The sequence below is a fragment of the Drosophila rhopaloa genome, unplaced genomic scaffold, assembly GCF_018152115.1.
Source record: "Drosophila rhopaloa isolate 14029-0021.01 unplaced genomic scaffold, ASM1815211v1 contig_47, whole genome shotgun sequence".
Lineage (NCBI taxonomy): Eukaryota > Metazoa > Arthropoda > Insecta > Diptera > Drosophilidae > Drosophila > Drosophila rhopaloa.
Window position 1 is genome coordinate 2,706,067 of NW_025335142.1, and position 15,102 is coordinate 2,721,168.

At 36.3% G+C, this 15,102-nt stretch overlaps 2 protein-coding genes across 2 annotated transcripts in view; both read left to right on the forward strand.

Annotated features, from left to right (window-relative positions):
• Positions 1 to 134: 134 nt before the first annotated feature.
• Positions 135 to 1,891, forward strand: LOC108040178 (protein FRG1 homolog). The gene is made up of 5 exons (XM_017117466.1): positions 135 to 303; positions 360 to 542; positions 893 to 1,091; positions 1,150 to 1,349; positions 1,453 to 1,891. The coding sequence occupies exons 1-5, from the start codon at positions 245 to 247 to the stop codon at positions 1,598 to 1,600; spliced, it is 789 nt and encodes a 262-aa protein (XP_016972955.1). The 5' UTR covers positions 135 to 244; the 3' UTR covers positions 1,601 to 1,891.
• Positions 1,892 to 2,599: 708 nt separating this feature from the next.
• LOC108040179 overlaps positions 2,600 to 15,102 on the forward strand; it is a 33,188-nt gene continuing 20,685 nt past the window's right edge. Inside the window, exon 1 of the mRNA XM_044461573.1 lies at positions 2,600 to 3,035. The gene's annotated coding sequence lies outside the window, so the exon portion shown is untranslated. The remainder of the gene's footprint in view (positions 3,036 to 15,102) is intronic.

The window sequence follows — 15,102 nt, forward strand, 5'->3', positions numbered from 1 at the left end:
AGTAAATGAACAATTTAAATTTTGTTTGAAAATGTGGCTTTGGAGCCCTGGCTAATTTTTTTATGGTATTTTTTTCGGTATTTCTTAATCGATAAAAATGTGCTTTAGTATATTTCTAATAGTAAGCCCTTGGGCATACTGTTGCCTTAGAAAAAACCAAAACAACACAATTTGGGATTATTTATCGCATGTATAAATCGTTTATTGAATTATATATTTTATTTATAATTATTTACCGGTGACAATGTCTGATTACGACCATGCGCGCATAAAAAAACTAGTTTTAAAGGGAGAAAAACACAAGTGAGTAAAGTATTGAACATTATCCGTGTGTAGTTGTTTAAAATCTTAAATTTCAGAAAAAGCAAAAAACGCAAGAAGGAAAAGGATGAGGCAGGATCTTCCAAGAAGCCCAAGGTGGTGGTAGACGAGGATGCAGTGGAGCACGGCGGCTGGTGGACATCAAAGACTGCTGCAGATATCACAGGCACTGTGTCCATCGAGTTTGGCGATCGGTGCTACTTAAAAGCCATGGATAATGGGTAATATTTGGTAAAATTGTTAGTAAACCGGACGTTGCTGCATTAAGAAGTCCCTAAATGGTTAGGGATCTTATCTCTGGAATATATAGTGCTATAATCCTCCGCTCCTCCAATCAAATTCTAACCCAATTTTTATGGACTTTCGTTTAAAAGAAATTGTGGTATCCCTTTGGAAAATAACTTTATACATTTTAAAAACATGTTTTAATTCAGGAATCCCATACCTTGAGAACCATACTTGTTTTTTTTAACCACTAAACCTAATTATTATTATAAATTTACCTTATTCCTTTACCTTCACTGGTCAAGCAGATTTAATAATATTAATTATTTAATTTTATATATTTCAGTCTTTTTACACTGGGAGCCCCGCACAACGCTGGCGACGGTCCAGATCCAGAGGAGATTTTTACTGCATTCCCCATTAACGACCGAAAGGTAGCCTTTAAATCTGGCTATGGGAAATATTTGAAAATCGAAAAAGATGGAATGGTAACAGGGCGCTCCGAAGCTGTGGGTAGTATGGAACAGTGGGAGCCAGTGTTTGAGGTAACCGACTTTCACTTTAAAAACCCTTTATCAATAGTATACATATTTTAATTTAAAGGAAAAACGAATGGCCCTGCTATCCGAAACCGGACACTTTATGTCAATCGATCCCGAAGACGATGCCTGCGTGGCATTGCGAAAGAAGGTTGGACAGTATGAAATTTGTAAAGTGAGGAGTAATGGAGCCAGGGATGTCATCGTCGACACGGAGCCCAAGGAAGAAAAGGGGGACTTGGGCGAAGTTGAAAAGAATTATGTGTAAGTTTAACCGAAGCTATATCTTTGAATAGAATGTTTGCAACAAGTTTTTGAAACCTTTGATCCAGCAAATATAATTAAGAGTACATTTTGTTTCTTTTAGGAAAAAGTTCCAAAAGTTCCAAGACAAGAAGATGCGTATAAATCAAAACGATGTAAAAGAACTCGAAGATGCTAAGGCTCAGGGCTCGCTGCATGAAACACTTTTGGACAGACGCAGTAAAATGAAGGCCGATCGGTATTGCAAGTAAACCGACTTGATTTAGTGTTCATTCATTAAAGATTTTACTTTATAAAATGTCCTGCTTTTCTGAATATATAATGTGTTAAGTTGAAGGTAAATTTATGTTTTGTTTATGATTTGCTTAGATTATGTCATTATGGGAACATTTTTTGAAATTTCCTTGTTTATTTTTCTATCAAAAGTTTTCTTTACGAATAGAAGAAATCTTAATAAACACCCTTTTATGTCTAACGTCACTGTTAACTAATTAAATACATTGTAAAGTTGGAATATTAAAGGATGTGTAATAATTTCATTATTTCTCTATGTATTTATATTTATTTTACTCTTTGTTAACTTGCAGACTTAGGAAAGTATCCGTAGTTTAGTATTTAAAACGGATTAGAAATTGAATATAAGATTTATTTCCGTTTTTGCATAAAAACTTAGTTTTAATTAGTTAAGGGCTTGAACATAATTGAACATAAATCGAGCTACCACACATATTTCAGCTTACAGATTAGGCATCAAACAATTAAAGAAGACATGTGCAACTTATATTTCCTCTTTTTACATTGACTTATTAAATATCGCTAATTATTTACTTGAAGTCGAAATCCAATATGTGGTTTCACACAATTTTCGGAAAATATTTATCGAGTAATTCACAACCCAAATCCAATATCAATCTAGGCGGCACACAGATTTAGGCATGCAGATTTGGGATTAATTTGCTCCGAATTGTTCGGCTGGCCGACTGTTTAACTGGCCGGCAACACAGCGTTTCCACCCCCTTTCAACCGGCTGGATGTAGTAAAACTCGCAGCAGACGGCGTCACAACATGACATGTCCTCCGAACCACCCAACCTCCCAACCACCCAACTACCCGAGCCACCCCCTCGGCAGGCGGGAAATCCACCCCCGTGCGTCCTTCGCTTGCTCTCTCTCTGCGCAGAACTCACACCAGCGGTGGCGTGCGCCTCTCGCTTCTTGCACGAGGAGTCCTTTGGAGTGCTGAGTCCTGCTTATGTCCTGGCGCCTCGTGCTCGGCAGTGCGCTCGTGGCTTTATTTTGGCTCTGGCCGGTGGCTCAAAGTCGCGTGGCAGTCAGTCTGTTGCCGTCGCTGTTCGTGGGTGAAGGTCCCGTCCGTTCGGGTTCGATTTTATTCCGCGTTTCGTAGATATTTCGCATGGAAATCGCTCCTATTGGATGCAATTGTATCTCGTCGATTGTGCCGCCGTCAAGTGTCACTTGAAAATTGTCGAAATTGAATTTACCGAGCGTTAGTGAACAAAGGTCCTCCAAATGGCCATAACGAGTGTTTCGGCCTTTGTCTGGCTTCGATTTCTGAACCAATCTCAAGAGTTTTCCGGATTAAGCCAAAAGGTTTTGTAGAGATACTTAAGTGCTAAGTGAACTCATCAAAAGCATCATATAGTGAACTATATCATCTGTCTGTTTGGTAAGTGAAGTGATCTCATTGCAGTTATAAGAACCTTTTTATGACTGTCTGGCGGTTTGGTTTCCCGCTCTCGTTTTTGGTGGTGTTTCAAAAATTGCAGGCGATTCGGGGTGTTTTTTCCAAACTGCCGACGACAGGTATGGGATAATCAATTCCAAGGAAAACTAGAATCAACAAGGAACTCTGCTGCATTTTCTCTGTCAACTCCATTCAGAAATAAAAATCTCATTCTTCAACATAAATCTCTTTGTTCGAATTGATTAATCATTCAACTAAGTTGCGTAAAAACAGAAAGAATTTTGGGAGATCGATATAAATGGAAAGAATTTTGGGAGATCGATTTAAATGGAAATATTAATTAATCACTAAGATTTACTTTTAAAAGAAATATGGTTTTTTTAAATCAGTATTAATATTTTTTAAGGGGTGCTCAAGATTTACAAGGCTTAAAGAAAGGATTGAGTTAATTTAAATGTTTACCAAACAAAAACCTTGCATGCTAACATCTCATATATTCGTAAACATGGATCGATATTACTCATCTTTTTCCCGACTGCATTTTCTCTTAGTCTTACTTTTGGTTATTTTTAATTTGGTTTTTCCATTTTTTCCTCAACGTGGTTAATGAATAAAAGTTAAGTTTAAATCACTTAATATTAATTTCTTTCACTTTAATAAAAATAAATATAATTATAATTGGTAAACAAATTCCTGGTTTTATAAGGGTGTATTTGAAGGGTCGAGTAAGCTGAACATTTAAAATCCATTAAATTGAATTTCCTTTGTGAAGCATTTCCCTTTTGTCGGCCCGTCTCTCCTTTTGTCAAGCACAAAAGTGGTCAATTGCAAGGCAGACTGAGAGCGGAAAAGCCGACAATGGAAATCCGTCAGATTTCTTTAATTTCCTTAGAATCCTTTGACTGCTAGGTTGGTTTCCGTTTGAGCCTGACATTAGATTTGGTTTAACGATAATAGCTACACAGACTGACAGACGTAAGGTGTACGAGCTGGCTTCTTTTCATGTCTAATTTTAAACACTAACTTTTGCAGTGCGGTTAAGGGATAACACAAAATTGGACAAATTTATAAACTTAATTATAATTTAACAACAACGCATGATTTTAAATTCTCTTCCTGCCTTTAAAGAATCCAATATATTAAACGAAACATAACTGAGTCAGTTTCCAAGTTTTGCTCAGCAATGTTTTTTCGGAAATAAGCTAACAATATTCACCCAATAAGTCAAGCTTAAATTTAAAGAACAAACTTCATCCGGTTTCGCAACAATGCTGGCAACAAAAAACTATTTCCATGTGAGTTGCAGTTAGTTCTGGCAATTACTCTTTTTATATTTTCGGACTTGCTATCTTTTATACAACCCATGTTCACCGATGTTTTTCTAATTACGTTCATGCACATATACCATGGACGTCTGATGTCACAGGTCTTCGTTGCATTCAATTCGACTCGCTTAGAAATGCACCACCCCCTCGACACCAGAGTAACCACCCCAACCCCCACCCCATCCACCCACTCTATACCAGAACACATGTCATGGTATACCCTGTGGGTACCTGGCTAAAAAAGAAAACAGAACCAAGTGAGAGACCCAGACTAAATTAATCAGGGGCCAGGTAGAGTTTGGAGAGCGGAGCAGAGTGCCGGAGTTCCTCGGGGGTTGGCATCCATACCATCCCGCCGCAACAAGCTAAAACCGGTGAAAACAACCCCATGCGGACTGCCCATATAGCTAGGGATAACCCCATATGTTTTTCCCTACCGCCATGCATTTTTTAGTAACTAAACAATATTGTGTATATTGAAAACTCATTCAACTTTTGTTTAATACTTAATATTATAAGGTATACTCAACTACACCATATAATACTATTAACTCATGGTCCCAAAAACTAACAGCTCAAAAGTTCTAAGTAACCGCATTACTTTTTAGTAGAACATTGCTAAGATAATAACGTATTACAAGTGAATATTACCAGATTGGAATACCACATTAAACTAAATATAATTAACGATTTCCTCTCGAGCAGATATATTTGTATAAGGCTTACTCCCAAAACCCATTTTATGTTATCAGATTTTAAAAAATAAGATAGAAAGAAAACTAGCCGAATTTGATATACCCTTTCAGGTATTACAAAAATTAGATATTCCTTAAAACGACAAAATTAAAATATAATAATATAATATAATTTTTTTTAATTTTTCTTTTTGATTGTTCTTTTGGAAGCTTTCCGACTTAAATACTACCTACAATAGAAAGAGTCTATTCATCCAGATAGCTTTAAAACTGAGAGACTAGTTTGCCCAGAAACGGACAGACGGGAGGATGGACAGATGGTTAGATCGACTCTCCTGGTGATGCTGATCAAAAACATATATACCTTATAGGGTCGGGAATGTGCCCTTCTTTTGACTGACATTATAATATTCTCTGCGGGTAGAAAAAATATACTTCCATTAAAAGTTATAATTAACCACTTATTAAGACAAAAAATGTACACAAAAGGTGGCCGCATTTTGCGAACTTTTCTAATAAATGGTAACTAAAGTTCACTTTGTAAGAAAACACTTTAAAAGGTAAAGTCAGCCAGCGTTTTGTGGAGTTTTGTTAACTTCTTTTGACAGCGAGCGGTGAACATTGGGGATGAAAGTACAACAGCTGATGGCGGTCATAGGACCCACAAAAACCCAACTCCTTTTCACACGGGGTAATTTCCTTTTGCAACGCAAACATGCAAACATACAAATGCTGACAAAAATATTTATTTAGTAATTTGACGACCCTGAGTTGTCTCCAGTTACTTAAGAAGATTTGTTGATTAACTTTAAATGGATTTATAATATTTGTATGTATTTTACAATTTCCGCTTGGTTACTTTTTTACATTTTTTCATTTCCGCTAGGAGAGGCGAAATAACATTTTTCGGGTTACTGTATCCGGCTATGAAGTATCAAGTAGTTATTTTATTTATATGTAGTTTCTTTTTGTAACTTAGTGCTGTCTTTAGTTAAACACTAGATGTGTAATTTAAAATGCTTAATTTTGCAGAAATAATTGCTTTGCAAAAGAGGAGAACGGCACAAAGTTGAAATGCAAATAAATACTTAAGGCTACATAAAAGTAGAAAAGAACGGCGGGAAGTTTTCCGGATTACGCCTGCTGCGTAATTCCAGTTGCGCACACATTCCGCCTCCGGAAAAGTATTTGTAACAGTGTTTAAACTCACATAGCCTTTCGTGGTCTGCGAACTATTAAAAAGTGAGCTGAGTTCTTGGGGGCGGCGGTGGTCGCCCAGCCGCTCGGAAAAAGTGGGCGGTGCGGTCGTGATGATTATCCAAGTTGTGCCATTCTTTCGCTCTGCCTGGCCTCACTTTTCCAACGCCATCAAGAACCACAGCGCACAGTTATGGGAAAATCTTTTAATTAATTTAAAACTAATTTTCTTGAAAGCCAAGTGAAGTGACCTTTGAGTGTGATGAAAGCAGTGCACATACTCGTACCACAATTTAATTTAAATATTTCAACTCGGTCTTTTGGCTTGCGAAAATTAAATTACGAGCAAATCTGGAGCAACACCTATGGCCTGAAAGTTTAAGCAAATGCAACTCGATTTAATTTCAAACTTTTAATGCACTTAATATGCATTTCAGTTTTATGTAACTGCAACTTAATCATATCAGATAAATGCTGCCTTTGACGTACACAAAAAAGTTTGAGAAGAGGGTCTTTTTCCGGGGCTATAGTCTCGAATGGGATGCAAAGCAACTCCTCTGGTTTCCCACTACTTTCAGGATTTGAGAAGTATTCAAATGCATTCCCTCATCCATTCCGCAACCAGGGTGAAAGTGGATTAGCAATTTGTTAAGCCAACAATTTACCCAGCTCCGTGGGGCTTCACTTCGTCGAGTTGTTTGCATTTGTCAGAGCAATGCTGCCCTTTTTCTGCATTTTCTGCAGCCGAAGGATATCCGATGACCATGCTGAATGCCGTCCAGGGAGCCATATACAGATAGCAAATTTAATATGTTTCTATTCACAATGATTTGGCGGTCATATAGATTAAGGGATTTAATAGGCCATCAAAAATTACAATTAATTATAAAGTTTATTATTAAAATAACGTCTAAAATATACATACATGCTCTTTTGCCTCTATCGTTTGGTCCTTTTATTATTTTTATTAATTTTATAGATAGAATAAATCTGAATTTCTTTAAATTTCAGTTCCTGCATTTTACTAGTTACAAACCAATATTTGAGTATTTTCAAAATACTGCATATAAATAATAAATAGGAACAAATGGCGTTAGCCAACCACTTATTTCCTCAGTGTCGCAAGAACTCTTTGCACGGCTTCTCGGTCTCTCACTTTGCGTTTAATTGTAATTTTAACTTTTGCCATTTAAGTGTCTGTTATGTGCCATCTGGAGCGACTTGTCTGCACCGCCGGCGGAACCTTTTCCGCTCATTCTGCCACGCAGTGTTTGCCAGTCGTAAATGTTTTTAGTTCGGCTAAATGCAATTGTGGCCACTTCTTGCACTTCCTGCCGACGCACTTGGCGACCTCGTCTGCTTCACATTGCCATCCCAGGCGTATACGCAATTTGAGGAGCTCTCAGCGAACGAGTGCGACAATTATCGCTTTAACATTATAAAAAGTACTTCAATTCAGTTAACAAAATTGCTCAAATTAGGTCAGAATAATAGAGATTTTAATTGGGAAAGATATGTGGATTATAGCATTCAATGTTTCAAATTGAACATTTTCTTTGTTTTTATACCAAAGACTTTCAAACTCCCAAGCTAAGTTTAATTTAAATGTGTTTGCTAAGCTTAAGCTTGTTCGGGCAAAAAATTGGTTTTAGCAAATAATAAAAATGTCAGTTATTTTGAGAGGAGATTTATTTACCATACAAAAAGTTTTTTTGTTATGAATGTACTCTGCTTTGAAAAGAACAAATGAAAATGGAAAAGTAATAATCACTCTCTTTAAGAAAGACAATTTATAAGTATAAAATACCTGCCATCTAGGATTTTAATTTTCTGAAAAACGCACACACGCAATTACGCTCACATCGGTCTTAAGGTTTAATTTGCAATTTATGCGACAATGGAATTCGTCTGTCGCGACGGAAACGGAATAATTTCCCATTTCCGGTGTGTGCCAACAAGAAAACTCAAAGTCCACGTTCGTGCGATTGCGTGTGTCTTTGAACAAGGCGAATAATCAGGGAACAGGTACAATAACACTCGTCGTGCTCTTGGCAAGGAAAATGGAGGACTCTCCCTTCCGCATTCCACGTGCAAGGCAAACAAGACTGTACGATTAAATAAAATACTTCCTAATAAAAAAACGAAAATTTAATTTACTTTCGGGGGCTGTCGGCTCGCAGCAAACATAAATCGAAGCCAACGAGGTGCCCCAACCACCGACACATCCCTACTCTCCTCCCAAAATTCAGAGCTGACAATTGCAGATAACGTAGAAATAGCTAAATCCAGTACTTTAAATTGCCATGATAAATTTAATGCAAAAAATACTAAAATAATATTTAAAAAAATATGTGAATTAATATTATACAATAATTAAGTTAAAAATATATAATACATTCTTTTTAAATGGTTTTTTTTGGAAATATATTTATTTTTATATAAATCTTAATAATTAAACCAACAAATTCGCAGCAATAGTCTACATATCACCACAAACCCCCTTAATAAACCCACTATTATATGTATTTATTAAAATAAGCAAAATATATATATATATATATATATTTTACTAGTCCCTTGCTGAAAAAGTGAGATATTGTAAGTTTAATACTTTAATAAAATATTCGTTATAATGGTAATACGAACTATAATTTTACTTGCTGGAAAATAAACAAGTCAGAGGGAATTTTTGAACATATATCTAGAGTTCTCTTACCTTGTTTAAATGCGGCTAAGGCGTACATCAATCTTTTAATTATAATTTTAAGTAAAAAACATTATTTATAAAGCGAGATTTGGCTACTAAATCATCCAGAGGTTTCAACACTCATGATGTCGCTTCCTCAGCGCTCACTACTTTCCCTCCTCCAGGATCCGGATGGAGGAGTTGTATATGGCGTGTCATAAGCTTCCACCAGTTACCCAAAACCATTTCCATGTCCTACAACCGCCGAGGGGGCAGGAAGATTGGATGGGAGCCTGGGGGATGTGGGTGGTTTTAGGTGGGCATGCGAAGGTGGTGAGACGCCATATTTTCGACTACATCTGATGCCTACGAGGCACGTGATGCTGAATATAATGAGAACAATTTTTATTTAAATTAGTTCCACCGCCGGACACTTGGCACAATTATGGATGGCCAGCTGGCAGCTGGGAACTGGGAACTGGAAACTGGGAAGTGGAAACTGGGTCCGGGGAGCCCGTCAATTGGTCAGCCCCGCGTGATCCAGCAGATATAGACACTCGTAAAATAAACTAAATGACCTGCTTTCGGCTGATTACTTTTCAACGTGCAAGCACAAAATTCCTAATATTCTGCAATATGCCCGTTACACTTAACACATTTCATAGTATATTACAGGCCATTCAGGCTTTATTCAGAAAGTTTATCAGTATTTAAAAGACAAACACTTTAACAAAATTAAAGCACCATTAATGTAATATAATACATGGGCATGTGTACACATTATCATTAGGAGTTATTTGGAATATTAGGTAAAATACTTTATATTCTGACGAAGCACAAGTTTCTAAAAAATTGCATAAATAGTTGTTTGCACTCAAGCTCTTTATTAGGATTAAAGTTAAAGTGAATGTCAACTTAACGGTTAGAGAGTTGTGAGGGTAAAACAAAAAAAATATATTTTTTTTTTTAATTTCAACTCACATGTTAATTTATATAGAAGGGGCTAATATTATGCCCGATAAATTGATATTCGATGGCTTTGCTGCCAAAAATGTATGCAATGACTTTAATGATTTTCGTCCAAACAGTGCTTACTTTTTGTGTTTAAATATGTATCCGATATCCCAAAAATGTATTTCATATATAGGGCTACAAATAGTGTACTTAAAATACCGAAGTTTCCGGAATATTTCATTTTGCCGGTACCCTTAGTGGACTGAGTCCTCAAAACTTAGCTTGTTTTGGCCGGTGCTCATTATCGTAATGGACTTTTTGGGCCGGGTGTTGCTCCGGGGGGTTTGAGGGATGGTGTTGGGTGCACATTCCATTAATCATGCCCGGCATAGAGCTTTGAGGGCCGTGAAACTCAACCGCGGAATCAACAACAACAAATCAGGCAAAAGCGAATGCCCAAATACTGCCGCTTAAAATTTCAATGGCTCGGCATTATTCATTTCAGCCAAAGCCGTTATCGGAAATTAATTTTCAAAATCCGCTTAATGGTTAGCGAGTAGATGAGGGAGTAAATTTATGAGTGTACAGATATGCGAATTAGGCTTCTGGTGTATTTTTCTTTTTAAACTTTGCTCCTGTTTGCGAGGGTTTCACTTTAATGAGCAACTAGTTGTGGTAAAAATGATGTACATACAGTCCAATAAATATTTTACGGTCTGCCAAATTTTAATATTAGGTTTTCCAATTCCGATTTTATCTGTCAATTTAAAACAAATTACTGAGTCTATGCTGCCTTTGCTTTGGCAAGTTGATATTTGTCCATGGCAAAGCCACAAAAAGTGCAGTAATTTACTCCCCGAAATAACACATTTCAGTCACGCAATATGGCGTCCAATTAAAGTATGTTCAAGCAATTCTGTGGCACTTTATGACTATAATTTCTACTACTTTAACGAGCCATCACCATAGAAATAATTGCAAATGGTATTCAAATTATGGAAAATGTTTTTATATCTTTGACTTGTTCACAACAACAAATTGAGATATAATTATTGAACGTTTTATTGTGATGATTTGTGGTGGATTGATATAATAGCCATTGAAATGTTATTAACACTTTTTTGCATGTTTTATTTAATTTAACTGTCATTATTAATATAGATTTGATGTTAAATCAATTGGTACATACAATTTTTGATACAAACTCAGTGAATTGAGGAAAATTAACAAAAAATTGTTGATTATTTTTTTTTAATCTTGTTTTTTATTTGTGTAAATATATAATGCATATAAAAAGATGAGTCGCATAAGCTGTTTTACCTAAACATTTTAAATGCATTTGTAAAAATCCTAATTTTCCTATGCTTTTGTTATCACTTTCTCATGTTTTTTTTTTATTTTGAACTAATAGATTAGAAAATACAAAGTGTGGTTTCTGAAATCAATGAAAAACTTAGAAAAATTGAAACTCTTTTTGCCTTTTACTTCAGCATTGTAATTACTCTAAGCTGACTTGCGTTTTTGAATACCAGAGGAAATGCAGAAGCACTCAACGAAGTGGGGCAACATATTGTTATCCAAAGAGTTCATCGCTAAGAGTGGACTCAGTTTTATTCGATTTTCCTTGATGAACTCCTTTGGACTGTCGACTTTGCCTTCGATTAATGGATTTCCTTCGCTGGCTTTGGCGCCTGAAAGGCTGCCATAAAAACTGACAAATCAACTTCCAGCTGTTTCAGCGTCAACGACCACAAATACACACACAAATACAAGTGCGCAGCAGAAAAAGGATACTGCGGAATATACACACACACACACACACAGCATAAAAGAGCCTTGGGGGAAGAAGGGCAGGATATATGGCGACATCGCTCCACGAAACTCAGCGGAGAGTTATGCAAATATGAATACTTTTTCTTTTTTTGGTCTGGAACGAGATAACGCAAGGGGTCCAACTTCAGCCTTAATCTCCCAGAGTCCTGGATTTCGGCAATCGAAAATCAAGAGACAGAGAGTTTTCATTTTTGCGACCCTAATAATCCGCCCTTTAACTTTTCTTTTTGCTGATTCGCCGATATGTTTATCCGATCTATTCGGACGTGAGGGGTCGAAATGGAAAATTATAAATCTGGGTCAGAAGCAAATTGCTTGTAATTCATTTTCCCCATATAAAGACATTAGATGAGCATTATTCATGATTATGTGGGGCGTGTGGCTTTCTTATCTATAGATTTGAGAAACAATTTCAATTTGCAAAAATGATTGGTTTCTTTGGATTTAAAAATATGGGGTGTCTTGATTTATTTTCAACTTTTTCTCAATGCGTGAAGTAGGCAATAATACAACAATTGAAATAATCACCACAAATGAAAACATTGTATCCTTTATTGCACTTTTTTGCGGAGTAGAAAATACAATGCACTAAATAAGTACAAAACTGTTCTAAACAAACCTTATTTGAAAAAAAATCTTGCTAAGTAAAATAACGCCATGAAGTAAATACTTTAAAAATATTGTAACTAACATTCTAGGAGAGAATAATGTAAGCTCCACAATTACAAAAAATGTATTAAGTTTATAAAAATCACTTCGCCAAAATATTTTTTTGAATTGCACAGTTTTGTTTATACTAATTATTTGTTATGTTGATTTTAAAACCAATTGAGTAAGATTGTTTGTACGTTTGCCGTTTTTCCTACAACCATTTGAGGAAAATATATTTTAAAAGTTTAATGGTTTTATTTATATTGTTTTGATAGACATTCCTTATTTATTATTTAATAATTGTGGGTAAATAATTAACACCTATTTAGCCCTATTGTTTAGCTGTCTACATTTTTGTAAACTAATTATAAATGGTTTTAAGAAGAAATGGTCTCAATCAATAATAGGCAAAATTTCAATAACAAAATGCATCCATTTTCAATCGATAGATAAAGAAAATATTTAATAAACGTCGTCTTCATGTCAAATGTTAGCATCCTGTTTCGGATTATTGAAACTTTCAGCTGGCGTATTGACAAGGCTTCATTTGGCTTCACAGTGGTAATTAATAAGCCCCTTCTTGGTATTCGCATTCAGATGTGTGCATCTTCACGGGTGCGGATCCACAGTGTTGAGATGTATTCGGAGCCAACTTTATGGCACGAACAAAGGCGACAGCCACAAGACTCAGGACTCAGGACTCACCAAGTCGCCCGGGGCGTGTCAGGAGCAAGGCGGAGGAAGCTACTCGGATTGGGAGTGCAGACAGCAGGAGGCGGACACCGACAATGTGGCTGGCTGATTTAAGTGCACATTTAGTGGCGCACGCAAAGCGAACTCGGCACACCCACTCTCGAGGACCCTGAATGTGGCCTGCATCTGTAGCTCTACCAAACACTGTGCCGAAAGGACACTAATTTCATATACAACTAATGTCATTTGTAAAAAATATCTTGAAGTAGTTGATAAACTATAATCATGCCAAAGTGCTTAAAGTAGAATCCAAAACATACAAATAGTTTGTATGTTATTTTAATTTAAATTTATCTTTAGCTTTTTTCCTAAAAGGTATGTAGTTCTTTTCGGTAACTAAATATGTAATTCTTATTTAGTTAAGCACCTGAAATTCTCAAAATATATTTAGAATTGACTTGTGGTTTTAGAAATGTTAATCTATGCTCGAGCTATATTTTCTAAAGAAGGAAACGAAAACATATGTACATTTAAAACTTTGCTGAATGTTTAAAATAATTTTGGGCGAAAAACGCCTAAAAAGTTTGGGTATACATATGTGCAGAATTATTAAAGTAGCCATAGACTTTTGATTTTTATCTTATATTTATTTTATTTGATAAATACATGACCTTTTCTAAAGTAAATTACGAAGGCTCAGACGTTTCTTAAAGTGTGCTTTGCTGTGACTGTCTTAGATTGCGGTCTAGTCACTAAGTTTCCTGTGCAGACGTCGTAGACGTTTATTAAAATGAAGTCAGATCCCCGGGTCCGACAGGTTTTGTGTTGCTGCCAAGACTGGGTTTTCAATTATTAAGTAGCACTTTCAGTGTTGGCATCGAGGAGGATCGGAGGGGGGAAAGGAAAGAGAAGCCCGAGAAGGATGCAGGACACCCTTTAATGTCCACCTGCATGCAATCCCGCCATTGGCCTCGGGCGTCCTCTAGAGTAGCAGTGGCTCCATGTTTATGCACGGCTCGCTGCTGCTTTTCATATCCATACACTAGGATAAAAGACTATTTAAATCTTAGACATTTTGAAAAATATTTCATCTTAAGTTCCAGTTTAGCTCCAAAAAAAGGAATTAAAGTAATCACTTCTTATTTAATTATTATAAATTACTTTAGGCGATAAAAAGAAAAAAAACAAGATTTAGAGTGGATTCCCTTTCAGAGCAGAATAAATCGTACTTTTTTCTTTGTCTAATTTTTATCATTTTAATATTAAGAATCTATAGTTTAAAGAATATTTTTATGTAATGTAGTTCTCGAGATATTTGAGGTAGGGCAGAAACAACTGCTGGATATTTGTACTGATGTAAACAACTTTAAATCTGTTTGTCTCTACTTATTTTTAAAACGGGAAGTGCGTTTTTTATTTTGGTAAAAAAAAAATGTTAAAAATGTGTAGTTTTGGAGGCCTTTAAATGGGAATCCTGCATTACTTAAGGTCATTAGGTTTCATAAAGTAAGTTGTGTTGCGAAAGGCAATAGGACGAGGATTTCATTACTTTGAATAGGGGAACTCTTAGTTTTAAAAACGATAAAAAGTTAATTGATCATAAATCAAGTAAGCAATTTTTCATATTCTGTCTCAGTGTAACGAAGGACCAGCACTACCCACAAACTGCCCATATTTCCGAGGTATTCCATTCGTCAGGAAGGACGGTACTGCCGAGGTGTGGGGATGAGCCTTCTTCCCCTTTATTCTAGGAGTAATATGCATACATATTATTTACCCCGTGGCATGTTGAGGTTCCCTAACTTCTGATGAAAGAGTTGCAAGTTTTGCGGTCACCCCGGGGGAAGGTGGCTCCACCACTTCTCGCTTCTCACCTCCATTTTACCCACTGCTCGGCGCCAACGTCAATGTCAATTGCACCGGGCACGCGAGATGTTGATATGTTGTTGGGTTACTCTTGTGGAAAATGCCACGCGATAAGGACGCAGTCTGGAGTCATTTTCGCCTCGCCAGGT

What these genes read in the sequence shown, in the direction of transcription:
- LOC108040178 (XM_017117466.1), top strand. Translation starts at nt 245, where the DNA reads ATGTCTGATTACGACCATGCGCGCATAAAAAAACTAGTTTTAAAGGGA. An exon ending in TTAAAGGGAGAAAAACACAA is followed by an intron (nt 304 to 359) that starts GTGAGTAAAGTA and finishes CTTAAATTTCAG; the next exon opens with AAAAAGCAAAAAACGCAAGA. An exon ending in TTAAAAGCCATGGATAATGG is followed by an intron (nt 543 to 892) that starts GTAATATTTGGT and finishes TATATATTTCAG; the next exon opens with TCTTTTTACACTGGGAGCCC.